Source organism: Rhea americana, unplaced genomic scaffold (genome assembly GCF_003343005.1).
Source record: "Rhea americana isolate MKP2758 unplaced genomic scaffold, rheAme1 scaffold_523, whole genome shotgun sequence".
NCBI lineage: Eukaryota > Metazoa > Chordata > Aves > Rheiformes > Rheidae > Rhea > Rhea americana.
The window spans coordinates 21,784-49,152 of record NW_028186672.1 but is presented as its reverse complement, the minus strand read 5'-3'; the positions used below and the strand labels follow the sequence as shown (position 1 = coordinate 49,152).

At 46.5% G+C, this 27,369-nt stretch overlaps 3 protein-coding genes across 5 annotated transcripts in view; all 3 read left to right on the top strand.

Annotated features, from left to right (window-relative positions):
- The first annotated feature begins 892 nt into the window (after positions 1-892).
- On the top strand, positions 893-13,724 carry HORMAD1 (HORMA domain containing 1). Its single transcript, XM_085318166.1, has 13 exons — positions 893-934; positions 1,162-1,306; positions 1,649-1,712; positions 3,735-3,771; positions 4,147-4,167; positions 4,266-4,292; positions 4,976-5,043; positions 5,776-5,927; positions 6,021-6,277; positions 7,451-7,514; positions 11,044-11,120; positions 11,947-12,030; positions 13,617-13,724. Exons 1-13 carry the CDS (start codon positions 902-904, stop codon positions 13,695-13,697), a joined length of 1,110 nt encoding a protein of 369 aa, XP_085174292.1. The 5' UTR covers positions 893-901; the 3' UTR covers positions 13,698-13,724.
- Positions 13,725-15,902: 2,178 nt separating this feature from the next.
- Positions 15,903-24,953, top strand: GOLPH3L (golgi phosphoprotein 3 like). 3 transcript variants are annotated; one of them, XM_085318160.1, is made up of 5 exons: positions 15,903-16,121; positions 17,078-17,260; positions 22,333-22,464; positions 22,915-23,029; positions 23,612-24,953. In XM_085318160.1, exons 2-5 carry the CDS (start codon positions 17,090-17,092, stop codon positions 24,037-24,039), a joined length of 846 nt encoding a protein of 281 aa, XP_085174286.1. In that variant the 5' UTR covers positions 15,903-16,121; positions 17,078-17,089; the 3' UTR covers positions 24,040-24,953. The 3 variants fall into 3 exon arrangements, with proteins under 3 accessions (XP_085174286.1, XP_085174284.1, XP_085174285.1); XM_085318158.1 differs by having other exon boundaries at positions 22,333-22,470; XM_085318159.1 differs by lacking the exon at positions 15,903-16,121 and adding an exon at positions 16,194-16,623 and having other exon boundaries at positions 22,333-22,470.
- Positions 24,954-26,995: 2,042 nt separating this feature from the next.
- The window catches only part of ENSA (endosulfine alpha), a 9,449-nt gene continuing 9,075 nt past the window's right edge, over positions 26,996-27,369 (top strand). Inside the window, exon 1 of the mRNA XM_085318156.1 lies at positions 26,996-27,165. Within this exon, the coding sequence (XP_085174282.1) occupies positions 27,109-27,165 (57 nt within the window). The 5' untranslated portion in view covers positions 26,996-27,108. The remainder of the gene's footprint in view (positions 27,166-27,369) is intronic.

Sequence of the window (27,369 nt, the reverse complement as noted above, 5' to 3'; positions counted from 1 at the left end):
GTGCAGTTCTCGCCCTCTGCTTCCATTTCCTTGGTCATTACGGGGTTTTGAGTGGCCATTTTCTTGGCTGGCATGGTGGGCCGTCTTCCCCAGGCATGGCAGTGCAAGGAGATGGTGCTTATGTTAGCTCTTGAAGGCTGAGTCCAGCCCTGCCTTGAGATAGCTGTGCTGGTGGTGGTTAGATTGCTGCTTATGTTGGGGGGGGGTACGCTGGACTGTGGTGTTTCAGCCGTCCTTGGGCCTAGATGCACCTCTTCCTTTCCGGCAGTAGGGAATGGRAAGGGTTATCTTGAGTATCCATATGCCACTGAGGGCTCTGAGCTTAATTAAAATGCAGATAGGTGCAAGGAGCCAGAAAGAGGTGGGTGTTGCTGTGTTTTTGTTTAAACTGAAAGAAAACGGCCCAGACTTTCAGAAGTGGTGGCTTGACTTTGGCTGGAGATAGCTTCAATATGGAGAGCATCTTCTAGGATCCTTTGAAGATCTGTCAGGCTTGCTGCCAGCTCGTACTTGGGAGCATCTCCTCTAAATGCTTGTGCTTTATATAAACACGYGCAGTCTTAATTACCAAGCGCTATGAAGTTGGGGGAGGTCTGTGCAGATGTATACCAGAGGGGGGTGGTGGCTGGGCTACAGCTGTCTTGTGCTCATTCACTTAGTGTGTGTGCAGCCATCTCTTAAGCTTCAGCTAGTGCAGCTTCTTCCCTAATTAGCCATTTTAAGTGAAAATCAGAAATCTAATACTGCTGATTCTCCAGAATCTTGCATGGTTTCAGAAGGTTCATAGGTTGAGGTAGTAAGCTGTTAAAGCTGGCTGCGACCTGCGCTCCTGTGTGCTCGTGAACAGTTGCACATGTACTAATGCAAATGTTTTGTTAGCAGGCAGAACAGTATCAGCAAAATGGCGACTGCTCAGAGGCAAAGGACTTCAATGGTACAATTTTATTACATATTTCAGCACGGTAGATTATTTTGGTCATGAAAAAGCGTTACCATATGTTCTGCATAAATTTACTTGCTGTTTAAAAAAAAGTAGGAAAGAATGCATAGCAAGCTAATGAGCAAAAAAGCATTTTTTYGTGCGTTTCCGAATGTGAACGGAAACAGGCCCTCTGTAACGGAGACTGAGAGAYTAATACTTTCCTTTCTCTTAACTTTCAGAATGCAGTTGTATTTCCTAATAAAATATCTACTGAGCAGCAGTCTTTGTTATTAGTGAAGAGACTCCTTGCAGTGGCTGTATCCTGCATTACATATCTAAGAGGAATCTTTCCTGAAAGTGCCTATGGAACAAGATACTTGGATGGTAACGAGCTGTTTTCAAGATCGTTTGCAGAATCTATTGTCGTAGGGATGATGTGAAGCTTAAACAYGTGCTTTTGAAGTCCCTTTCAATTAAAGATAACAGTAAAGTTTCATTACAGCAATTGAAAATGGCTAATACAGTCATTGGCTGGGTTTTATTAATGATAGTGATGAAGCCGACCTAGCAATTAAAATTATGCCTAAACCTGTCAGTGAAGAAAATTTTAGTCTGCTCTTTGACATAAACTTTTTGAGAATGAACTTAACTCTTTTTAGTGCTATAGTTGCATAAACTTGAGTATTTATAAGTTTTTTAAAAAGAATGTTTCTGTTTGTTTTTGAGATCTCTGTGTCAAAATTCTGAGGGAAGACAAGAACTGCCCTGGATCAACTCAGTTGGTGAAATGGTATGTTAATGACAGTATGTACGTAACAGTTTAAAAGTGTGTAAATTCTGAAAACTACCTTCCTGGTTGTTTTCAGCTACAAATGAACAACTACCTTTGTGTTTGTGCGTGGTAGTCTCTATGAAGAGATTCCTGTATGAAAATCAAAATGTATTCTTTTCAATAAATGTAGAGTTGACTTGTACAGCATTTTTAGGAAGACTTCAAACTCTTTAATGCAGCTTAATAGAGCACAAATCTTGGTTTATGAAATGCTGGTGCTTTACAGCCAATTTTCATTGATGTATGTGACTACTCAAGGTGCAGATAAATGCAAAAAGCTAGCCAATAATTCCTTTATAGTTGAATATGAGGCACAGTATTTTCATGCAAGTTAAACCTGTCACCATTCTTGCATCTTGTATTTGAAGGTCTTGCTCTCAGACTTGTGTAAGAAAAAGCAGTATTGTTGGCTACTACACAGAAAAACAGAGTTCTGTCTGTGAATGACGGTCCACTWGCGCATTGACATGGTTGAGGTTTAAATACGTCGCTTGAGACCAGTGATACTTAACACTGTGATACAGGGCGTTTGTTTGCTTTTTGCCCCGCAATAATGGTAGAGATCTGTTYGTGGTGCTCTCCCTGCTATTTGGAAACACCTATAAGGCAAAGAGCACCTGATAAATACATGTTTTCTTTCATCGTATGTTTGAAATGGACTTGCTTATTTTTTTCTGCTGTGGTGCTCTCTGATTGCTGAGATGTTTGTTGCCTACAGTTAATTCACTACAGGGCACCTGCAAGTGTGGCTTCAGTCTCCAACAGGAAATTTCAGGTGACTCCTGTGGTCCTCAAAGCTCTACAGTTCTGAAGCTTAGGCTGAAGGGTGCAGCAATTTCATGCACAGGCTTCAGTTGTCCTACAGGTTGCATCACATTTTTTTTAGGAGACCAGGAAGGTGGAATGACCTTCCAAACAATACATTGTAGTAAAGCTCCAGCTGCATCCATGCACTGCAAAGAAGTGTTTCGTTTCTCTAATTCTTTTTGTTGCCTTTGTAAAGACCATTTTTGTTCTTTTCACACTTGTACCAGTCATACTACAAGGCCRAGCATCAGAAATGGTGCTGCTTTCAGCAGAGGGGGCTTGCAGCCGCTGCAGATGTAGGTCGGAGTAGTGATGTTAGAAGGTATAATTGGGTCATCCACTGTTTGAATGTGTGCGTACCGTCACTCCGATGGGAGGAGGGAAGGGAAGGCTTCCTCGCTGTAGCCTGGAATTTCTTAATTGATCTTCTGTGGTAGAGAATTGAAGTGGCACCGAGTGAATGTCACCTTACACTCACTCACCAAACACTAGCAAGGGCAGTGGCATGACGTGCCTGTGGATGCTGAAAAAAATGCTCTCTGGTTTCTGGGTGAAGGGTGCGTGCTACCTGTTTGGAGCTCACAGGTAAGTATCATTTCTTCACTCAGCATCAGCTACTTGTGAAAAAAATTTTTGCTCGTTCCCTATCTTCCAAAGAAATGGTAGCAAAAATCACGGGTAAGTTTTTTTTTTTGTTGTTGTTTTTTTTCTTTTAATTCATGACTTCTGTTTCTTGCATGTTACTGTTAAAGTAAATTGTAACGTGAATAAAAGCAATAACAGGACTCCTTTGTGCTTTGGAGATGTCCATATTCGGTTGAAGTAGTTAGACTTACTAACTGATTAATGAATACGTATGTTAGAAAGTCTTTGAAAATGATGAGTATACAATTACATTACATTTCTACTTGCAAATTATTTACTCACAGATTATATTTTCTCTTATTCTGCAAAGAGAGGATGATTTGGGGTGTTACAAAGAYAGTGATTACTTACATCTATTACTACTAATAAAAAGACAGAATAATGGAATAAGCATTATTTATTACTCCAGTAATTTAATACTAAGAAGACTAAACACAAGAATTTCATTTTGTGGGAATATTTTATTTAATCAGAAGCAAAGCAAATGGAAATTAGTAGTAGATGGACAAAATTATTTGATTTTTGCAGGATGTTAGGATGCTATGATGCCTTGCAGAAGAAATATGTAAGTCTTCCACTATAACTTAAATGTATTGAAGTATTAATTTATATAATTCCACTAGCTGCCATTGTGGTTACAGGACTCTTCTGGGTATGGAATAACTATGCTTTAAAATGTTACAATGTGGGATGTACACATATCAAGAAAATATTTTTRAAAACAAAAACACTTTAAAGTTTGGGAAGTAGGAGTTTTTCTCAGCCAGTTGAGCAAGTTCTTTCTTAAACAAATCAGGAATAAAGCACATGAAAAGCTTTCTTTCTTAGAACAGAACTATATTGGCCTGCATTGACTTGCAGAGCTAAAGAAATACACAAAAAGTGGTCTATGAAATAGGTTAAATGTGTTTTTTTTTTAATATTCTTATGTTTCCAACAGCTAAGAATGATTGTCCTAGCAGTAAGTATCTTTGAAAAATACATCCCACATTTTAAAGTAAATACTTAGATATGCGTACWGTTCTTAATCTGTTTCTTGTCTTTGTTTTAAAAATACAGGTCTACACTCATCCAGAAGATCCTCAGGTAAACCTGGCAAAATATTTTATTGAATGACTAATGATAATCCTTATATCCTGTTCTTATAATGAAATAGGCGTATACAAGCAATAGCACTTACACATGTAGAAGAAGACTTATTTCAAAATACCAAATGGAGGAATCCTAGAGGTAATCAGAATTGCAATGTAGTGTGTTGCATTTGAGTATCTACTATCAGACTGTTCTCAGGAAAGCACAAGAAACTCCTAAGCRTGTTTGTGGAGTTAAATGCCTGTAAAGAATGCATCTTCCTAACCCTGTGTAATAGATTTTTGGAATTTCTTTGAGGGAAATGAAGTATGTTTTAACTAGCCACTGGGTGTCACCATATCTCTGTGTGATGTGTGTGAATTACAGTGATTAAAATTTGAATATTTCCTTTTAGAAACTGAACTAAAACTTAGTTTCTCAAAATATATTATGATGATTATGATGGTGATTCCTGGAAAAAAGTAAGATACTCATTTGATGACAGTTTCATAATGTGTGTATTGTTAATCATTACAGCATTAGAAATCTGTCCATCAAGAAGGAGTTTTAGCTATTACTACATTGTTTGTTTTAAAAAAATACATGGTTAATAGATTACTGGACCAAAAAAAAGCCAGCAGTGATGGTGTGTTTCACTTGACAACTGATATTTCAATAATAACTGCATTTGTTTGTAGACAATTACAGAATGTTACCACTTCAAATTCAAATACACCCACAATGGGCCACTCCTGGACTTCAGCAGGTATTTTCATCTTGACTTTCTTCTGCTCTGTGGTTTTACAGTGACTTTGATAAACCAGCTTTACCTAAAAAATTGGTTCAATTTTTATCTATTTAGTGTTTTCTTGATTCTAGATCTTAATGACTTAGTTTAAGCAAACATGCTATTAAGCTAGATCTACTCTGAAAATGTGGCTAATCATTTTATCAGATTATGGACATCTGTAAGGAAGCTGCTTATTTTAAGACATACAGTTAAAATGTAGCAAGTTCTTACTAGCAGAAGCTTCTCCCAGACACCAAATTTGGCTACTTCTGTCTGAAAGAAGTTGCAAGTGTTGTAAACAGTACTGGTGGAAAGAGATGTGAATCTGTATCTTGACTGCTCCAGCATATTAGCATAGGCCCATACTAGACTGATGTGGTGGTGGGGAAACAGCAGCTCTGTTTTAGTTGACCAAGATTTTACCTTACTGCTACTGCTTGTAGAGCGGAAGACTGAAAACTTCAGAGCTGGATGCAAAGAGTCTGTAGAGGTGCACTTCCTAATCAGTAACCATTCCTGTCAGTAGTGATATTTGTAGTGTTTAAGGGAGCAGATCTGTGACACTTAGCAGGACTGGGGCTTTCAAATTGCACCTGCTCCTTTTAGGTACGGGATATAGATCAAAAACACACAGCTTGCTTAGATTTTATTAGGAATTGCAGAGCTTGTAATCAGCCTATATAATCTGAATGCTTTATCCGTTTCTAGTAAGAATAAACAAAATGATTCCACCATCACGTGTGCAGACACGAAGAAAGCAAGTATCCTCCTCATTCGCAAGATCTATGTTCTGATGCAAAACCTGGGTCCGCTACCAAATGATGTTTGCTTGACAATGAAGCTGTTTTATTATGATGAAGGTAGTATTTGGAGAAGAATCTATTTCATCTTCACAAAAACAACTTCTACAAGAAAATGCTTCATTATAACGTTTCATAAACTCTTCTCTGCAGTTACACCACCTGATTACCAACCTCCTGGCTTTAAGGAAGGTGAATGTGAGGGCATGATATTTGAGGGGGAGCCAATGTACCTAAATGTGGGTGAAGTGCCAACGCCTTTTCATATGCTGAAAGTTAAAGTTACAACTGAAAAACAACGAATGGAAAATGCTGATAAAAGCATACTAAAGCAAGGAGACACTAATGTGCCTCTGCAGGTGCTCAAACTGGACAAAGATGATACAGAAGAACAGAACCAGCACATGAATGTAAGAGCTCAAAATATAACATATTGAAATGTTCTGTGATTAGTATTCCAGCAGAAGGTCATTAATGCTTTTGCTGCATCTTTTGATAGACCTCTAGAAGAGCATTTGGTGTTTGCAGATATGTTTGGACAAGATAATGTATTTTCCTGCATATTTGTTTTAATTYTGCTGTTGCCCTTAGCAGTCTGTCRTTGTTARAAGTGTGTGCCAGTATTAACRAGTGCATAATGCTTGTCRGCAGTGTCATGTCATTGCAAAGCTCTGTAGCAGTGGCAGGGTGAGAGGCAGAGTGGCAGCTTCGTGACGCAGGTGCATGGTGCTGCTTGGTGTGTTTGGAGCACAGGGTACAYGGGAAGCCTTCTCCTTGGGGCTGTCCACAGGGCTGGCCCATACCAGTCCCACTCAAATGGTGGTAGATGGGCAATGAATTTGCTCAGAAGCATCCCATAAACCAAGCTTCAGTAGAGCRGTAAATAGAGCTGGTGATGGCATAGCTAAAGTTGCACCAAACTTGATCCTTCTTGAGTTCTTCGCTTGTTCTTCCCCCTGCCCAGAAAAATGCAAAAAACCTACCAAATGCATAAAACTTGCAACAGATCGTGGATCSAGCTGTCGGTGCTAGAGCCTCTGGGACAGCTCTTTGGGAGGGCGATGTTGCTGCAGGGCTTCAGTAGTTGGAGGCGTATATTCTTGGTGTGGGCCAAGGTGAGCAGTGGATACCTTTAGGAGGAGTGGGGAAGGTGCTGATGTATGTTTAGTGTAGGTGAGAAGGAGGCAGAGCCTCAGGGCCTGTGGCCCCTCCCCCTCAGCAGTGCCCAGGGGCTGTAGGCAAAAAGRTGGAAATACCCTTCCCTCAACCTGCGTATGCCTCTGAATTGCTGTTTTGCAGGCAATGTAAAGGTGGTAATTGATGCCCTGATAGCTTTGCTTTAATATCTTATTTTTTATGATTTTAATATTTTGAGTGGATGTGTCTTTATAAGTGAGTTAAATGTATGTTTGTATTGCTAATTAAGTAATTTGAGCTGGTCTATACATTCCATATTAGATTGAATTATTTTAAYGCAGTTTACTCCACCAAGAATCCATCTAATAAGATCTGGCTGTAAGCATCTGTGAGTAGGAACCCTCTTACTTGTCTGCAGTAAGTGATAGACCTCTTCTTTAATCTAGGAAGATCCTGTCTTGGATAATAAAGTGAAAGATGGGAAAAACGTAAATATTTCGGAAGTTGAAGGTAATTTTTATGTATTTTTTTCAGCTTGTGCCTCTTTCTGATGTTACTAACATGAGGATTCTCTTTRCTGATACAGTACTATTTTCAAATTAACATCATGTTTTTTCTTTTTCCTCRCTATTCCTTTATCATCTATCACAGCTTTGTTTTGTGAAGCACTTTATCATATGCATGTTTTCATTTTTCTGTTACAAAATTCTAATGTTCCATTTTTATCAGAATTAAAGCTAAATTTAATAGGCTACATATTAGAAAAAAAATCTTTTTAACTAATATACTTCTGCATAAAGATTGCAAAAGTAATTTAGTGCAGACCTGTGAAACAACTCTGCAGGAAAAAAGGGTCTAGGTCTATTTTCATTGAAGGTGCAGGTGTTTGGACTGTATCCTGACAGCTTCAGTCATTAAAATGCAGCAGCAATATTACTTTTAGCCATATTTTTCCTTAAACTTTGACCACAGTAGGACCATGGTCTGATTCTAGAGTCCATACTTCAGTCCATACAATTGTGAATCAAATGAGACAGTTGGGGCTCATGTACACAGAGTTTACTCCATGATAGACCGAGTTATATCATATGGATAGATAGTTTTACACGGACATTTTTTCTTTGTATAAAGTAAGTGGTTAATTACTGTGGTTTTCTCTCCCTGATACAATCAGTAATTTCATCTCAATATATTTCATTATATGAACAATTACATGATTATATCTGTGCTGCTGGGTATTTGAGTGACTCTTCCAGCTGCCTTCCCTCACAACTTACTACGCAGTTGACTTGTGTGCCCGCTTCTCTTCTAAGGTACACTGAGCATTTTGGTGGTTGAAAGTGAATTTTCTTATTTTAATAGGTACAAATTCTAGTGAGGCATGCTTATTAGGACAGATCTCATTGAACTGAGCTTCTTCAAGTAAAAACCTAACACTTTGGGTTTTGTCAGTTTGAAGCCACAAAAAAAAAATTGTTGAGTAACAGCAAAAAGCAAATCATGAGCTGAAATCTATTGCAAAGCTCTTGTCAAGAAAATRCCAATGATACTAACTCTGTATAAAAAAATTCTAGTATAACTGCTTCAGTAGGCAATTAAACTTGAGAAATCTGCAGATCATAAATGAAACTTAAGATTTAGGAAGCATTTTGAGGATCTAACACTGCAAGACAAAGTTGCCTTCTCCTTCATTATGAAATAAATGGTTTTGCYTTTCTCACTGTGCAGGACATTAGGAAGGATCTGCTGATCATTTCTGATGGAAAAATAGCAGCACCTGTCTTGTTACATTTTTTTTTCTTCTCTTAGCCTTTATAAGTAGATACTTGTGCTGTTCGCTTACGTGAATCATACAGATGTCCTCCACTGTGGGCTCTGAAAGCAGAAGTGGTAAAATGACTGACCTGGCTACAGCAGCCTGACCATATCCACCTCCGGAAGCGCTCCCTGGCCGTACCTTAGTGTCTCTCAGTGTCCTAGGATTTGGATCCAAGCTGTCTCGAGTCTGGCAAACCCTAGAGAGCAGTACACCAGCTACCTGTTCTTAGTGATTTCTGAGCAGAAGTTTCCCTTCAGTAAGATCTTAAGGAATTTAGGAAAAGTGAAAAATGACATATCTTTGAGTCCCTTGAAAGCCCTGGGGAGGCTTTAGRAACAGCACCTCGCATTCAGGGGGGTTGTCCAAAGATTAAGCYTTGCCACCAAAGGAACTAAAGAATGAGTTACTACTTGCCGACTTCCTCAGTTTGGAGACACTCTGTACATAGCTTCTAGACAACGTCAGTTTGCCTTGCATACAGCATTTTGAACTTGAGAAGAAAAAAAAGAGGAAATACTGTGCAACTTTTTGGAAGAACATTAGAGATAATGTAGACAAGTATTCTCAGAAATGCTCTTGATACGCTCACATAGGTAAGAGAACAAAAATAGGTCTCCAGCTGTGAAATAAAAAAGGAATTTTATGACCAAAATCTGAGGGAAAAACCTGTATTTGGATGAGAATCCTGCAGATTTTTTTTCTGAAGCAGAGGTAGAGGTAACTGTGGCTATATGAATACATGGTACCCAGAAGAAGAGCCCATTAGTGCTGCTGCTTGCGCTCTGCTCACTTTCCTTCAGCAGTTCCCTAAAGCAGTATCCCCTTCGAAGCATAATTCAGGTTCTGCAGCCTTCAGAAATGGAAACTTTTATAAAAACGTCTGAAAGCATCACTTTTTAACAAAAACAGCAAGTCTATCGATGTCAAGGCTTTTGGTCCTCCCAACCCAAATGTGACTGTCAGCCTCATGGAGTTACCACGATTTCTGAGTCGTTGCAAAGGCAGTTGGACAAAGCCTGGATTCCAGTGTTCTTTAGTTCAAGCCCACCACTGTTTGCACAGACTGCAGTGTGCAAGCCATACTTAAATAGTGGCACTTAAAACCTTTAAAGTGTGCAACTGCGTGAAAGAAGCAAACTTACTTTTACACTGCTTGAAAAAAAAATACTAAAGGAAACCTATAAAGTATGTGCAGGAAAAACCCCTGGTAGACTAGCTTCGTCAGTGGAAAAAACACTAGAAKTGGGCAGAACTGCGATAGCAACAACTAGTATTTCTAGAAGTTCATAAAAGTTCCCAAAACATGCCAAAAAAGGCAACACAAAGTAATCTGGTGTATGGATGTGATCTCTGGGAGATCAAGGAAGGGGGAAAGGAATAACTATTATGACCATAGGATTTTCCCATTGACATCAATGCAGCAACAGATTTGTGATCTCATGAAGACTGTCAAGCTGTGACAGTGTGAGATAACAGCACTTTTTGTAGAGATTGTCAGGAAAAAAAAGCATTTGTCACCTGGAAGTTGTTTGCTGAAATGTTTTCCATGGCCAAAGTGTAGTCATCTTTGGCCAATTCGTGCTAACATCTTTGTCCTAGAAACAAACTGTACGGGTTAAAAAAGCCCAGTCTCTCCAGAACTAACTGTTCATTCTTCCTTCCTCCTCCTCTTTCTTTGTGGCCTGTTTGTGCAGCTGCATGCAGTGACAAGGGGCTCTGTAGTTACAAGAACTGCWGCCAAAGTTGGTGGTTGTGTGTGGCTGGGTTACGAAATGGGAGCCATCTGCTGGCAGTGGGCTTCAGAAACTGCAGGGGCCGTGCCAGAGCGGCCACGCAGTGCTGCACGCCTGTTCTGCCGGGCAGAAGAGTCCGTGAGGCTTTTTGCTTTGAAATAAACACTCCTGTAGACAAGCCTTTAGCAGTGCTGCGCRTAAGGAAGACACAGCATCCAGCCCACTTCTTCTCCGGGGATAGTTTTTGTAAATCCATACTGCTTAGCATAAACATACCTTCTACGTGTCTGTGCTAGGAAATCGTGTAAATAAAAATTGGAATCACTGAACTAAAGATTAAAGAGAGCTTGGTAAAGTTAGCTATTTTCGAGCACAGAGGAGAGCCTAATCATTGCATTTTTAAAGCGTGTCTTGTCTTTGCATCAAAGCATTGGTGTTAAAATGCTGTTAGCGCATTTTCAACTATGTACTTCAATATTTCTTCTAGAACCAAATTTAACTTGTGAAGAAGATGAAATTACCAAGGCAGAAGAGAATCGAAATCYGTATGTTTCTAATCCCCAGGTATGAAGATAGTGCTTTTCAGCACCCTTAAATTTTTTTCTCRGAGCTTTTGCAAAGCTGCTTTGCTGCTTGTGTTTTCTATTTTGAGTTACCTCAAGCAATTAATGGGCAATCTACTGAAAATGTACTGTAATGAGGATTTTCAACAATAAAATGCATCTGTATTTTATTTCTCAGTTTTTCACAAAAAAATAGACACACTCAAGGGTTAACCAAAAGCAGTAACAAAAGGCTGTTGTTTTTTTGTTCAGAAATTGCTGTTTTCAAAACAAATAGATGACCTGAGTAATAGCAAAAGAACTGGGAAAATAATTTCTGTATTTGTGAAATTGTCATAGTTAAATACATTTCTTAATAGCAGTTTCTCTGTTCAAATTCTGACCGACTGAAATACTTGATGAAAAGTTGATTAAAGCCTAAGATAAATGTCATTGTTGAGTAATAATCAAAACGGACTATATTCCGTGAACATAGCAAAATTGTGTAATTTAAGCATGGAGGACTACTTCAAACACAGGTCCTTAAGATGTCTTGTGTAAAAATGTCTTACACAGAATAACCCCAGGTACCTGCAAGTGACTTAATGTATAAATATCACTGATGCTTTGATCTGTTGGGGCAGCTGAATGCATCTAGCTGTGAACAGTTCTGTTGACTTAAATACTATTGTAGTTAAATTTCAGCTCAAGTGCTGTGGTGAGCAGAGCCAGAGCTCTTGTACAGTACAGGGCTGAACTCTGGAGTTGCCTCTGAAATATATATATTTTTAGATATAGATACGTGTTTTACTGCTGTCATAAGGCAAACATTTGTTTTCTGATTTTAGGTCGATCATTTAGCGCATAAGACGTCTGAACTTCACATGTCAGAGAGCAGGACAAGAAGTGGAAAGATATTTCAAACCAGCACTGTTAGTATCAGTTTTATTTTGTTCTTTCTGCTTTTTCTGTTCCAGATAGAGAATAAAACTCTTTAAGTTTTAATAGAATACATGTTGAAAGAAAGAGATTCTCATCACTTACAAAATACCCATTAGCTTCAAGACATTTGAATTCCTACTGTCAAAAAGAAAAGGAAAGTTTGTTCCAAAAATGTAAAAGCTCAACATTACAGTAGTTGCACAGGCTGAGAAAGATTCATTAGGATTGACTGACTTTCTTGAGAATGTATTTAGCCAAACTCCCTGCTACTTTAATCCGTTGTTGATAGGAGCGTGTGCCAATAGWGATCCCAGCCCACTGTACCATATGATCACTAGTGATTTTACTTGGAAAACAGAGCTGTAATTCTGATCTCAGATGCATGACTCATTCATGCCAAGAAAAATCCATTATTTTTTTGCTTATTCACATTGCAGCAGATTTACTTAGTCTGTGCTACTGGGGGAGCCAAATTCCTTGAGTCTTAAATAAGTGGAATAGAAGTTGTCTTCAGGATAGAGCTTAGCCTGAGGAGATGATGTTGGGCACCTGTCTGTGGCTGCTGCCATTACCAACTGTCCTTGGTAGCTTTAGTGTTTTAAGGCTGAGGGAAACCTTTAGTCTGTATAAACCCAGAACTGCAGCTTCTGCTCTGTGAGCAACTTGCCACAGTACCTGTGTGACYGCTTCACTATACCTCTGTATCTCTTATTTGTGAACATTGAGAGTAACTGGTACCTTTTTCTCAGAAAAAAAGCTGTGGGGTGAATACTGCCATTCTAGTAAATAAATAAATGCTTTCTTCATTTACACTCARGAGAGGAAATTACATATCATGACCATGGAAAATCATACCCTTCCTGTTGCCATTCGGGAAAGTTCTTCATTAATTTTTAATGCAGCTTAGGGAACAGTACTTGCGTAAGGATTCATAATGTGCTGCTCAGTAGTTGCCGGTAGTTGTCTTATAAACTAATAGTTGCTTTATTTCCGGAAAGGCTGATGAAAATCAAGCTGGGGAACATTGCAAAATTGGTTCCTCAGCAGAATATTCTAAAGAAGTCCAGAAGACAAGTTGGTCTGGGTCATAAAAATCTGTTGTGAAAGCAGCATGTGAAAAGAGCTATCGGAGCTTGCCACAAATACACAAAACAGAGACATAAAATTCAGATGATTTCAGTCATTTTTGAAAATACTGCTTAACACCATTAGGGTATCTAATGACCATTTTTTACTTCCACCCTCAGGCTCATGTACTGTATTTTTGAGATTTGTCATTGACTACTCTAAAGGAAGACCATTATTTTGTGTATGCTCACTATTGCCATGTTTTTCTCAGGGCGGGGGGGTAATATGAACTTAATAGAATTTTTTAAAATTAATTGTTTTAAATAAACAAAAGCAGAAGGACAAAAGGCTAAATCCCGGTCTTTCCATACAAGTGTATGTCAGAAATAATTCGATAAAACGGAGTCTTGTTCAGTATTTTCCATGTTACGCTTGTTAACACAGGGGAGCAGGCCAGAGTTTGTGCAGAGCAGCAACTGGTAACACAATAATTACTTTTCCTTGGCAGGTTCATCAGTTTGAACTCTCCTCCAGTCAAGATGTTCTGCCAAAAAGGAGAAAAATTAGTGAACCAAAGGAGCAGTTTTAGATATCCATCTTTCTGCTGTTTACAGAATTCATCTCAATATTGCTTCAATTTGTTATTTAATATGAATGTTAATATTTAAATATCATTTAGGGATGTTTTCTGTTTCATTTATAGTTGAAATGTAGTATATTTGATATCTAAGGGGAAAAAAACTGTCAAGCCTAGTTGAAGAAACTGTAAGTTATTTTATGTAGGTGGTTGTATTGCCATCTGGAGAGAYAGAAGATACTTAACTACTGATGCAATCTCTGAAGAACACATCCATAACAAAGATGATTTGGGGGGATTTGATGCTCTGCTAACATTGTATTTAAATCCCGATGGCGATTGTGTATGCCCWGTAACTGAAACATGAGGTTATGTCACTGATCATTCTTTTCTGGGCTGTATTTAAAAGCTTAGGAACTCCTTGTTCTGAACTTGTCTGACAGGGCATTAAAAACTGAAGTCTCAGGTTAATTTCTGGAGCTTTATCGAGCTGGTTCAGGAAACCTGCGTTGTCAATTGCAGCAGTTTTATGATTTTCCTTACTACTACATAGTAAGCAGAAATAAGGTTTAGATGGCCTGATTCCATGCGTTTCTTCCAGACTTCAGGCACCACATTCGAGATAAAAAGCATTATTCSTATCTTCATACTTCCTGCCAAAATGCAGGATGTGCATACAGCTGTGATGTGATATATGTGTGTGATTACAAGCAAAGTGCTAATTTGTGGCAGGCATCTGTTGAAATGGTGTAAGATGAAAAACTTGAAAAAACAAACCTGCGTGTATGTGAAATGATTAATTGCAGGAGTCAAATGGTGCCATTTTAATTTTTTATAAACAATTAATTGTTAATTTTGYGTACTACGAATGAATTGGAGTGAAGCTATTTATGCATGGCTAGGAGCTACCACTGTGTTTAAATAGAACATGAATAGCTGAACGTTTCTTGATTTTTTCTTTTTTTGACTAATAACATTTTTATTGCATTTCTCAATTAAAAGAATGTTATTCCACAGTTTGCATATTTCTTGACCGCTTTGATTGGAGTATGTTTGGGGGTTAAATGAAATGCTGGTAATATTTTGGAGCTGTAGGTTGATCGCATACGGTCAGTTTGTTTTTCACCCAGGCTGGATGGGTGCTGACCTCGCGTGGCTTTGATGGGAGTGGAGGGGTGTGAGCAGCGAGGCAGAGCAGGTAGGGAGCAAATGGAGCGAGGAAGGCGGAGGTGGTGAGTGTCTTCTGGTCTGCGTTCGTCCCGTAACGGCACATCTTCCTTCTGCCTGGTGGGTTGTCCAGCCGGTTCTGTTACCTCGCGTCCCAGCTCTGGGCTCTCCACTCCCTCCAGTATGGCATTTTTGTGTGTTTTATGGGAAAGGGAGTGGTGATAAAATGAGCTAAGCTGGTGAAATACTGGGTTTTATCCCTTCTCCCTCAAAGCCATCTAAAAGCTCTTTCTGGAGAACCATCCAACTGCCTTGAAAGTGCAGAGTCTCTTCACGCAGCCCTGCAATATTTTAATCCTTTTGTCTCAAAACCRGTGGCAACACTCTGCTCTCAAGCAAGGCTCTCTTCCTCGAGCTATCCCAGAGGGCAAAGGAGGAAAATAGTTKGAAAAACGTATTGGTAGTGAAAACTAGCTGTATTGGCAGGAAGGTTGCCTTAAACCCTGAGCCCTGTGTGTCTTYGGGCGCAGGTTTTCACAGCAGTTTGGAGAGGGGTTTGTAGATCTGCAGCTCATTTCTCCAGTTCGTTGCACTGAACCGGATGGCTGGGATTTAATTATCAAACGCTGTCACTGCGTAGCCTCAGGCTTTGCCAGTTTCGCAGTCTGATCTAACAAGATTTCCTTTGCAACTATTTATGAATGTATTTATTCRCTTTTACAGCCAAGGACTCCCCTCTTCCTGCTTCAAGCCGCTGTTCGCAGGCGGAAATCTCCCACCGAGCCCTGCCTGACCGACACCGTGGTTTTGCTCTCTTCCAGGTGTGTGTGGAAAAAACACGTTGCATGATTTGCACCAGGGACGAGGGGCTTGGGCACCCTCTGCCCGGCGCGGTGGCGTGGGGAAGCAGGGAGGAAGCAGGGCCAGCCCCTTGTCCCCCAAGGCGGGGGACAGCAACCCAAGCCCCAGGGCCCTGCCGCACTGCTCCACACCCCAGTGCCTTGCTCCCGGAGAAGAGGAGGAGGAGAAATCCCACCCTCTGCTTCCCGTGCTGCCGCGGCCTGCTGGCCGCACTCATTGGAGGCTCCCCGGCCTTGGAGGCTCCCATTTGCTGGAGCGGTGCACCGAGCTGTGTTACCGGGAGGCCAGGAAGCTGCTGGGCTGCTCCYTCCCCTGCCCCGCTCACCCAGGAAGCTTTTTCCCTCCCCTGCTCCGAAGTTTGCTTGCAGGAGCCTCAGAGAAAGAGGGAGGAGGACCTGCCGAGCACGGGTAAGGCTGGCTGAACCGGGCGATTTGTTATTCCGGGTTGCGTTTCTCCGGGGCTGAAACTCCACCGGGGAGGAGGCGGAGAGGGAGGCTGCTGGCCCGTCTCAGCCTTGCTGTTTGCGTCTCTCAGCGGGGGGRAAAGTTGTCAAATCTAATTATTGCTGCGCGGAGGTTTTGTGCTGGAGGGAGAGACGAGGTGGATGCGTCTTTCCGGGCTTTTAATCTATTCCTGGAGTGTGGAAAGAGGCTGCAGGAAATACTCCCACCTGCCCCCCCACAGCCTGCTGCCCTTGTAATGCTTAAATCCAGCTCCTTTCCTGGCTTACGGTGCMTTTTTAACGGGACTCTGAGCTGCCCCTGCAGCGTAGGGTGGTTGGGGACCGGGGGTCAGGTGGAGGATATGGCAGAGAGAGAGCTGGGGATTTAAAGTGCTCGTGAAAGGTTTTGGGTTAGCAGCCTGGGAGTTTGAAAACAAAAGGGGCAGCTCCTTACCCTTCTTACGCAGGTAAGTATYGGCTGCAAGCGGCTAAGTTGTATAGGAGGGAAAATGAGAAAAAGCTCAGCCGAAACAAGGGCGTTCTTCCATCATTGCCCTGGGGTTCTGCCGAGYGTCCGGCATCCGGGAGAGCCCGAGCCTTAACCTCTTCGCCGTCGTGTGCGCGCCCAGGAGGTCCCTTTGGTTGAGTGACTTTGCTGTGACTCAAGTTCCTTGTTACCTCTGTGAAGGTGCAATCGTCTCTTTAAACGTGTCGCTAAGTTACAGGCAACCACTCCCTAGCAGTGACTCTTGTACAGCCATCCTGGGAGGGGTGAGCTGAAAATTCCTGGGTAAAAAGGGCAGGGTTCCCTCAGCCTCGCGCATCCCTCCTTGGAGTCTGGGTCTCAGCTCTTAAGGCGTCACACTGTGGTAGCCAGTCGTGTTCAGACCTGGTGCAGACTTTGCTTCCTTGTGCTCCTAGTCAGAGGCGAGGATGACAACGCTCACGCATCGAGGACGAGGGAAGAGCTCGGACAAGAAGCCTGACAGCGAGGAAGACACGGCTGCGGACAGAGATCTCAACGATGAAGACGCCAATGACTCCAAAGATATCCGCCTCACCCTCATGGAAGAGGTGCTGCTTCTGGGGCTGAAGGACAAGGAGGTAAGGTGCTTCTCACTGGCCCTGTCACCCATGTAGCAGTGGAAGCGCTGTCCTGGTGTCTCTGGAGATGAGGTTCTCGGTATGCAGCAGAAGGGATTATGTGCGTTCCTCCAAATCCAGTTCAGCACCAGGTCAGCCTACTAAGCTGAAACCACCTTTSTCTGCAGCTGAAACCCAGCTGTGTGCAGGAGCAGTTGAGGAGGACCTTGTGAGTATTGTCCCATCACCTCTGCCACGGGGACAGCTGGAGAGGAGAGATGTGATACAGTACTGCTTTACTGCTGTTTGCAGAGTAAAGGTGTGTTTGTTCTTTGTCAGAGCCAAAGAGCTAGGGTAAAAGAAGCCGTACCTTACGTGTCAGATGGCAAATGTCCTCTTCCCAAACCCACATAAGCTTTCTTATCTGAAACCAGCAGGTGAAACGCAAAGGCCTTCTGAGCACTGTTTACACTTTTCTAAAAATTGATGTGAGAAACATCTGGAGCAGGTTTTGAGAGAAGAGACAAGACGAAAGAATGCAGCTGGACCAGAAGTTCAAAGCAGGTGCAGGATAAGTTTGAATGTGGAAATGATAAGGGAGGTAGGAGCAATGTCTATTTTCAAGTGACCACGTCCTTCGCCAGGGAGGAACGGCATCTTGCAGCTCCAGGCACTGGGGAAAAAGGGGCACTTACCTCCCCTGATGTGTGCCGGTTTGACAGCTTTCCTGGACAGCAGTATATGAACTTCCCAGCTGTTTATTTTCAGAGACAGGGTGTTCTCTGCTGGAATGGGCCTGTGAGCAGACTGAGCTGCTTTGAGCTTATCTGCTGGTAGCAGTGCATTGCTCAAGTCTGCCTGGAGCAAGCCGTTGAGAAAGGAAAAGACTATCTTGCACCAAGTTCTGCCATCACTTGGCTCTGAGCTGCCGAGCACTTATCTGTTGTGTCTGTGTGCTTCATGTTCTTTAATGCATGTATCTTCTTGATCTCTTTGGGGGAAAGTGATGCTGTTATTCCTGTCAAACTGATGGGAAGTAGAGGCAAAGAAGCTAACCAGTTACCCAGGGTATTTCTCAGGATGATAATAGCAGAGGAGAACTTTAAACACAGGTTTTTCAGCTCCRGTTCAGATGGGCCCATCTTTCCACCCCGAGGAAAGGAAACGTTGCAGCTGTTAAAGCTGTGGTGTGGTTGCATAAGTGACAGGCTTGTAGCTGCCCTGTTTAACAAGCCTAGATAAGATCTAGGACTCACGGAGCGGAATAGGAAGTAACAGGAGAGCAAGGCTATAAGGAGAACATCATGCAAATAATTTTGGAGCAAATAGCAGCCTGGGAGCGTGGCATGGTGTCTGCTCTCTTCCTGGACAACACTGCGCGTTCCTGGTTTGGTTAATATGTATTTCTGCATGGTTGCTTGTTGCCTTCTCAGAAGAGAGGTGAGAACCCAGGCATGCAGGCTCTCAATCCATCCTCCTCAGTATCCCACTGCTCTAGGACGAGACTGGGGTCTCTGGAGTAAAGTCAGGTGCCTGGCTTTCTGTCCGCTTAGTTTAACTAGACTATAACCCAGCAAGCCAGAGCTTCAGCCAAGGATCTGTAAATCAAAACTCACATTCACCTGTTGGAGAAGGTAGGGTCATGTTCTTTCAAAAATCCTCCCTTTACGATTGTGTCGATGTCAGGATTGACAAATGTTGCTGCCCTCTCTCAAAAATGGGGCGTTCAGGCTGTTTTTTCAGCCTTTTTTTTTTCTTTTGGCTTGGTTCTCCTGTGGGGAGGTGGCATTGTYTGCTGAGTTAATGTTTGATACACCACTGCTGGACGCACAACTTAGCCAGGCGCGGAGCACACAGAGCGCCTGGTTTCTCGGGACGGCTGGATTACTGGAGAAGCAGCCCCGTTCCACTCTGCATTTTTTTCTCCTCGGAGGTGGTGGCTGTTTGCTACCTCCTTTGCAGGCTTGTCCCACCCAGAAAGCATTCCTTACAAACAGCTAGGAGCAGTTCTCTAATCACCTGGAAGATAGGAGAACACAATGGATCAGAAAAAAACTTTTCGCCTTTTTTTTTTTTTTTCTTTCCCTATCTGTCCTTCCTCATTCCTCCCTCACAAAGACGGTAAAACCAGAAGTAGCAAAAGCCTGGCATGGAGCTGGGATCCCAGGCATCAGGTTTTCCCAGCTCTGTCGTTGATGTGTGGTTCGATGATTGGATAAAGTAGAAAATTTTAGCCAAATCCAGTGAGCTCACAGTGTGATTTCGTTATTTTAAGTGCCAGTCTCTCCATCTGGGGAAAACTGGCTGAACACCAGCCTGGCATTTGTAACCAGTCTGATTTCAGAAGCTGAAATTAACCCAAGAGCTTTCAATTTTTCTGATTTCGGAGCCTCTTAAAACTTTCCGGGGGGATATTCCCTTCAGTCGAGTAAATTGCAACCTTTGGTAATCTCCAAATCCTTTTCTGGAGAACTTCTTTCTAGAGGTCTTGTGTTAAAAAACAGTGCGTCTCCTGTGGGCAGAACTTAGCAGGTCTTAACGGGGCAAGGATGAAGGGTTTCTTTGTCTTTCTTAACAAGGAAGTGAAGAAAGCAAATAAAGATTTTAATTTCTTTTATGGTTCTCTGTGTTAAACAAGCTGAGCAATCCGGTGTCAAAACACACTGTATGAACAGCTGCTTTGGGGACAAGAGTTTATCCTTGTGGGCTGTAAAAACTTCTGTTTAAGAGAACTGCATGTTCYTAACTTTGTTTCTTTAGCGAAGGAGACTTGCTGGATTGCTTTGACTTTAGTCTCCCAGTAACTTTTAAATCTACCCTTTCTCTCCTTTTCCCTGCTCCTACGAGGGAAAAAGATGAACAAAAAGGGAGCGACAACCGTGAACAAGCCGTAGTGTTTCTGGCGCATTGGTGTCCCGTTGTAAATAAGTACGTGGTGAGTCCGCGTCCTGCTTCGTTCGCCCCTCAGTCGGGCTCACCTTGAACACAAGCGTTCTGTTTCCAGCTCCGCTGCTCCCTCCAGCCCTCCCTTTTGTCCATTTTGCTTGAAATTTGAGGACTCTCCTGTGTTTGCACAGGGCCTGCCACAATAAAACGCTCACCAGGCTGCAACAACTAGGCGTTGTTCTAATGAGAAGATAAAGGTGGAAGCCGGGAACTCRAGAGGTTGCCTAGGTTGTCCCATTGCTTCAAACCCATGACCAGCTCTCTCCTGAGAAACAGGATTTGTTGAATTTTTTCTTAAATGTCAAGTGATACGGGCTTCCTTTCCMTGCCCCACTGCAAACTGTCCCCAAGCTTTGCTGTCTTTGGAGTTTGTTTTAATTGGTGCTAGGCTGAATCTCCTCGGCCACAGTGTYGGCCCAGGACTCTGTCTAATCCACAGTGCAAGTGCAGAGCTGAATATTCTTTTTTTGCAGCTGCCTTTTACACGTTTGAACCTTTTAATGATATTCTCCCTTAGTCTTCTCTTTCCTAGACTGAGAACCCCGATTCACTCAATCATTCCTCGTAGGTCATGTTTTCCAGACCTCTGCACATTCTTGTTGCTCTGCCAAATGCCAGAAAGAGTGCGGTGCTTGCGCTTCTCAGGGTCAGGACTTGAGCATTCGTGCCAGGGTGAAGACTGTTGCGATCCTCAGGCGTTTGCATCACGTGCACCCTCAGGACCRGCTGCTGGAGAGCTTGTGATGCCGGAATCGAGATGATAGGCGTTCACACTGAGTGATGGCTCTTTTTAGAGCTGAGGAGATTCATACAGCAGCCGTTCTTCCCATGCAGGGCTGAGAAAACGGTGCGCGGGRCCGGATGTGGAACGTGCTGGTTTAAGTCGGAGTGAATCTAATCGAAATCCCCAAACCGCGTGGCTTTCTTGTGTAGGATCTAGCTCACTGACCACTGAACTCTCAAGCCAAATCTGCCCATTTCCAGAAGACCTGGTGCGTATTTTCCAGTCCACAGCATTGCCGAGCACAGATCATTCATCCTCAGCTAAATATCCTGTTTTCACTTGCAGAAATCTGCAGGGCAGATTTAAGCCAGGGGGATGTAATTAATCGAAGTGGAATCTGGGGAAGGGCTCATCTGCCCCTTAATGGGAGCTGTGCGCTTCTGCCCCGGTTTGCACACCTTGGGCTTAGGAGGAAGCTGCGGACAGCTGGGAGAACTCTTTCTACAGGCCTGAGGAGCCTTATCTTGGTACTGCAAATCGTTCTCACGGCACGCCTGGAATTGGCGGGGGCTTTTGTGTTTTCTTAAGCTGCCTCATTATCTGGGATAACAAAAAAATCTGGGAAAGCTGACCTTACAAGAAAGTTCCTGCTCCTTGGATGCTGCTCGTGCCAGCTGCTGAGCCACCTCCAGCTGAGCGCAGGGAGGAAAGAGAGGAGGCATATGCCGGCAGAGTCCCAAGAGATTTGATTTGTCGCGGGGGGGCAGAATCGACCCTTTAGTGAGCAGAGGCCAAGAAGAAGAGCAGGTTTCGCCTTCCGCTTCCCGCGTGCATGTCTACGTACACGCAGGGAGACGGGCAGGTCRTGAGGAGCAGGATGGAGCAAAACGTGCATCCCTTCTGTTACAGTCCAGCACTCCTTAACCCTGGGGCAGCAGCCGTGTTCTGCTGCGAGGAATTTTGCAGGCGAAAGAGGCTTTATTTTTCTCGTTYTTGCTCAAGCCTGATGAGATTTTATTTATTTATTTATTTTGAGATCTAGTTTTTGGCAAAGCTGCCTGCCTGAACGCTCGGGCTCCCGCCTGGGCTGCCCTGCAAAGGGAAGTGCTGCGAGGCTGGAAGCGCAACACGAAGTGCATGGGCTGAATTGCTCAATGTTTATGAGGAGGATTTGAGCCTCAGGGTGGGGAGGGGGGGATTCGTTGCAGGGTACCACCTTACCCTGCAGACTGTCAAGTCCTTCTCACYGCTTGGGGAAAGGCTTTTTCTCTCTTTGATGTCGCTATCTAGGCTTAGGAAGAAGGGCACAAATCCATTCAGCAGATGGACTGGATTCGGAGGGGTGGGAAGCTGAGCCCAGCAGCACCAGCGCTGGCACATCCACTCGTCTGTGTTTCCTCCCCTTATCATCCCTCTCCCCCAGGGCTACACGTCTTTCTGGAACGACTGCATCTCTTCAGGCCTGCGAGGCGGCATCCTCATTGAACTGGCGCTGCGAGGCCGGATCCAGCTGGAGCCCCTCACCATGAGAAAGAAGAGGTTGCTGGACAGGAAGGTAAAGGTACCGCAGGAACTGTCCTTCGCCTTAGTCTGAGCTGGGATCGGGAGGAAAAGTAACAGCAGAGTGCCTTGCCCTGCCCCAGACCCTCTGTGTGATGGGGCTGCGGTTTGAAGCCTCCTGGGCAGATTTCCTGGSCACTCAGCCACCTTTCTGATCCAAAGTCACTTGAGGTGGCTTCTTTCGAGCCCTGCTTTGTGTTCAGGCCGGCTCTAAGTACCAGCGCTTTCCCTGGGGCGTGGTGGTGCCTTACAGGCCTTTGGGTGGCAGCTGTGTAACTGCAATTCCACTGATTGCAGCCCAGGCTCCATCCACCCCGGCTTGGGTCTGGTTTTAGTGCGCTTTGCGGAAGCAGTGTGAAATCCTGGGGCTCTTGGTGATCTTCTGGAAAGGAAGCGGCAGCTCTGTGTCCTAGTCTGACCCCGTGTTTTCAATGTATCTTTCTAGGTGCTCTTAAAGTCAGATGCTCCAACTGGTGATGTCTTGCTGGATGAGACCCTCCGACACATCAAGGCTACAGAGTCTGCAGAAACGGTGCAGACCTGGATAGAGCTGCTCACTGGTAGGCCCAGTTAGGGACGTGGGCTCTCCAGGTCTCTCTGGGCCTGTCCCTGAGGCCTGTCTCCTCTCTGTGACTTGGCCATGCTCCCACTTGACCAGAGACGAGCAGAACACCCGACCTGAGGGCAGGGCAGGGGAAGGCTGAACGTGGGGATGGGGAAAGGTTTTCTAGGTTTTATTTGCTGGGAACTCAGATGAAGCCTGGACCTTGCTCTTCGTTGTCTACTTTTTAACAATGAGCCTTTAATGAATCTCAGGCCCAGAGGTCCTGGGTAGAAGGGGCTTTCCAAAGGGAGCTACCTCGGGCTGCTGCACCTTGCAGTTGCTGGGAGCTTTGCCAAGGGGGGCTGATGGAGCTGGAGTTATGGGGAAGCAGGGCAGCAATAGCAGGGAAGAGCAAATCACAGTGGCTGAGAGGAGGAAGAGGCTGGAAARGGATTTCTGCAGGAGGGACTTGTGGCTTTGCAGACATGGATTGTCCTGGGCTGGAATCAGGGTGTTGGGGCTGCAGAACAGCTTGTGGGTGGGGTAAAGAGCAAGGYTCTACCTGCGCCAGGGTCAAATCGGGTCAATTCTCCCACAGGGGAAACCTGGAACCCTTTCAAATTGCAGTACCAGTTGAGGAACGTGCGTGAACGCATAGCCAAGAACCTGGTGGAGAAAGGCATCCTCACCACGGAGAAGCAGAACTTTCTGCTTTTCGACATGACCACCCACCCCGTCAGCAACGCCACCGAGAAGCAGCGCTTGGTCAAGAAGCTCCAGGAAAGCATGCTGGAGCGCTGGGTGAACGACCCCCAGCGCATGGATCGCAGGACTTTGGCTCTCCTGGTGCTGGCCCACTCCTCGGACGTTCTGGAGAACGTTTTTGCCAGCCTGACAGATGACAAGTACGACTTGGCTATGAACAGGTCCAAGGACCTCCTGGATTTGGACCCTGAGGTGGAAGCTCCCAAAGCCAAAGGCGCAGAGATGATCTGGGCCGTCCTGGCGGCCTTCAATAAGTCTTAAAGCCCCCCGAGAACCCCACAAACTGGACAGCAGAGCTTCACCCTCTCAACACGAGGCCAGGAATTTCCTGGAGCGCCRGGTGGGCTCTGCACTGTTGTGGGTTTAGCTCTTTCCCCTCGCCTTCCCTTGGCAGGGGCTGGGAGGATGAGTGCGAGTGTGGCCCTGGCTTTGCACGTGGCATCCAAACCGGTCCAGGGCTCCAAACCACGGGGAAAAGGGGGGGGGGGCCGAGGCGCGCTGGAGGCCGGGCCTGCGGAGGAGTCGCGCCGGCCCCGCGCTCGGGCTGGCTCCGTCGCCRCCTTTCGTGCGGGGACGCTAAGGTTTTGCTGCTCTTTCGGGGGCCTCGCCGCGAGGGTGACGCTTGCTCGGCCTCCTTCCTTGCCGGCCGGAGAAGCCGAGACCTCGCTGCCGATCTGTGCGAAGCAGCTGCCGCCTTTTTTTTTTTTCCTTGACTTTTGCTTTTCCAACTCGGAGAGAGCTAAATGCTCTCACCTACGTAGATAGCTCTGCCAGGAGGGGTGCCCCGAGCCGGAGCGTTTCAAGCACCGAAGGTGTCTCTAACGCCGGCCCGGAGAAGGAATTTCCCGGATATTTCCCAGCTGCGTGGATGTTACAGGCATTTCCCTGGTCCCRAGCGTTTGCTGCTGGGGAAAGCCGAAACCTTTTGGATCTTCATCGGCATCGGTGGAGAAACGCCTCCCGGCGCCCTCCTTCCCCCACGAAGTCACTTTAGGAAAAGTTAAACTGTGATTTATTACCTTTATTTCCCCCCTTCTCCTCTCCAACTTCAGTCTCCTTTAGGGAGCGTTAAGGTATTTCGCTGCGCCCTGGGGGAGCCTCGGGCATTGAAATTCGTAGTCCGTAGCCGCTGTGGGTCCAACTGCTCTTTGTAATAAAAGGWTTCTGCGTTTGCACGCGCGGCCCCRGCCACTCTCCCGGCCCCCCYGGATACCGCCTCCGCRTGTCCGCCTGTCYGTCCACACGCATGAGCGCCCACCCGTTCCCGCGTCCAGCTGCGTGCGCGCGTCTGCACGCTCAAGCGTGCGTGCGTCCGGCYGTCCCTGAGCGTGGGCACGTCCACCCGCGTGCACCTGCGTCCGTCTGTCCGTCYGTGCCCGGGCGCGCGCCTGCGCCCGCGTGCAGCCGGCGCCCTCGGGGGAATGACGCAGCTCTGCTCCGGCCGGAGGCAGCCGCTGGGAATCCATCGCGGACCTGCAAGAAAGAAGGGGGGGGGAAAAACGGATCGGGAACGGCCGGAGCAGAGGCGGCGCCGAGGCCGAAGGCTCGGGGCTGGACCCGGGGGCGTTTCCGCTCCGCTGCTGCACCGATCCGGCTGCAGCCCGGYGTCCGGCTGTGCGCGGCGAGGGTGTTTCTGCGGGGCTGTTCGCAGCCGCCCGGGGYGGGCACCGGTCACCCGCTGCGGGCCGGGGAGCCGCCAGGACGCCGCCGACCGCCTTGGGACGGGGACCCCGTGGAGCCGGGGGTCCTCCCCCCCCCCACCCCGGCCGGGGGGGGCCCTGAGCACCTCCCGGGGCTCCCTGGGTGTTTCAGGGGGGCTCTGAGCGCTTTGGGGGGCCCTGGGGACCTTGAAGCCTTTCAGCAGCCTTTTCAATGAGCAAGATTTTTCCTCTTTTTGTTATTTTTTTTTAACCAAATCTGGGACAATTGCCCCCAAAGGCRCAGGTTTGGTTTGCATTTTTATTTTAGGTTTGGGGGCCTTTTCTCCCCAGCGGAGCGGCCGCCCTAGGCCACCCCGCATTGGGGTTCGCGGGGCGCAGGAAGCTCCCGGCCGCCCCGCGGTCCCTGCCCGGTGCGGCGGTGGCAGCGGGGGGGGGGACGCRGGGCCACAGCTGCCCTCCCCTCGCCCGCCGGCGCCTCCGAAGCCGGTGCAGCCCTTCTTCCCTGCGGCGCGTCCCTTCCCGGCATCCTTCTTCCCTTCCCTGCATCCCTCCTCCTATTCCTTGCATCCCTCCTTCCCCTCCTCGCTGCCCCGAGCCCCCGGCAGCGGCACCGGCGTCTAGGGAAGAGGAGGAGGAGGAGGGAAGGGGAGGAAGGCCGGGCCRGCCGCTGCCCGCGCCCCTCTTGCCCCCGCAGCCTGCAAGTGCCGCGAGCAGTGGGGGTGGCGGGTGGGGAGGGGTGCCCGGTGCTCGCCGTCTCCCACGCCACCCCACCACGGAGCTGCAGCTCGCTGTCGCSCGCCAGAGCTCGGCCTCCGCAAGGTGCCGCCGCTGCCGTCTGGGGGGGCTTGTTGGTATTATTATATTTTTTGKGGGGGGGGTCTGCTGATAGCAGAAAACAGCTACCTCGCTTTGTCTCTCTTGCATTAATGCTACCAAAGAGTTTCCCCTCCTCAGCTGCTCACCCCGCCGTGTGGCCCTCAGTAGGCTCCAGAGTGAACAGGTGCCGGGCAGACGGACACGGCCGCCCTGCCCGCAGAGGGGTCCCCGTGCATGGTGATTTCTTCCCCGGTGTTTAGAAAGGGTTTTACCTGGCCCGAGGCGAGGGGAACCCCAAGGCTCCTGGTGCCCCCGCAGTGCCAAAACACGAGGCTGGCCATCAGTAGGCTCCAGGATGAACGGGCTCAGGGTGCCAATGGGGGGGGGATAGTCAGGGCTGCGGCCCCGCCCCCGCCCGGCAGGGGGCGCCCCCGCCCCGGCTGCAGCCGCGGCACCGCCCCCCGCACGCTGCCTGCGCCCATTGGGTCCCCGGGGCCAGTCCTGCTGCCTATTGGTGACTCTCGCTGTCAATCAAATCCGAGACCCCACCCTCTCTGCCTCCCGTGCTCCCCTCTCACTTCCTATTGGCCCGTTGGCGCGCCGGCCGGGACGCCCCTTCGCCCCGCCCCTTTCCCAGCCTCCCGCAGGCGTTGATTGGCCAGGTATGATGTCATCCCAGCCTCCTCCCTGCTCCCATTGGGCACCGCGCTTGTCCGTCGGCGAGCGGAGACGTTAGGGGGGCGGCGGCGGCCATTTTGGCTCCACAGTGAAAGTGACAGGCGGTGCGGAGGGAGCGAGGAGCGGCGCGTAAGGCCCGCCCGCCACCGTAACAGCCGCCGCCGTCGCCGCCGCCATGGCGGACCAGCTCGGTACCGGCGCCCGCGCCGAGGAGACCGGCGAGGAGAAGCAGGTGAGGCAGCGCGCCTGGGCGCCAGCCGCCCGCGCTCTCATTGGCCCCGCACCTCGTCACTCCCGACCGAGCCGTGCGCTGATTGGTTGGTGCGCTCGTCGTGACGGCTAATACTGCTTTCTCATTGGCTYTGGGCCTGGTGTGGGCTGGACTTCCGGGAGCGCTTGTTGGTAGGGTAGATAGGGCTCGATTGCAGCGTGAGTG

Bases quoted from the DNA above. Each gene is read 5' to 3' on its own strand.
- GOLPH3L (XM_085318158.1), top strand. From the start codon at position 17,090: ATGACAACGCTCACGCATCGAGGACGAGGGAAGAGCTCGGACAAGAAG. The intron at 22,471-22,914 runs GTACCGCAGGAA...GTATCTTTCTAG, and splicing joins TGCTGGACAGGAAGGTAAAG to GTGCTCTTAAAGTCAGATGC. The intron at 23,030-23,611 runs GTAGGCCCAGTT...ATTCTCCCACAG, and splicing joins CTGGATAGAGCTGCTCACTG to GGGAAACCTGGAACCCTTTC.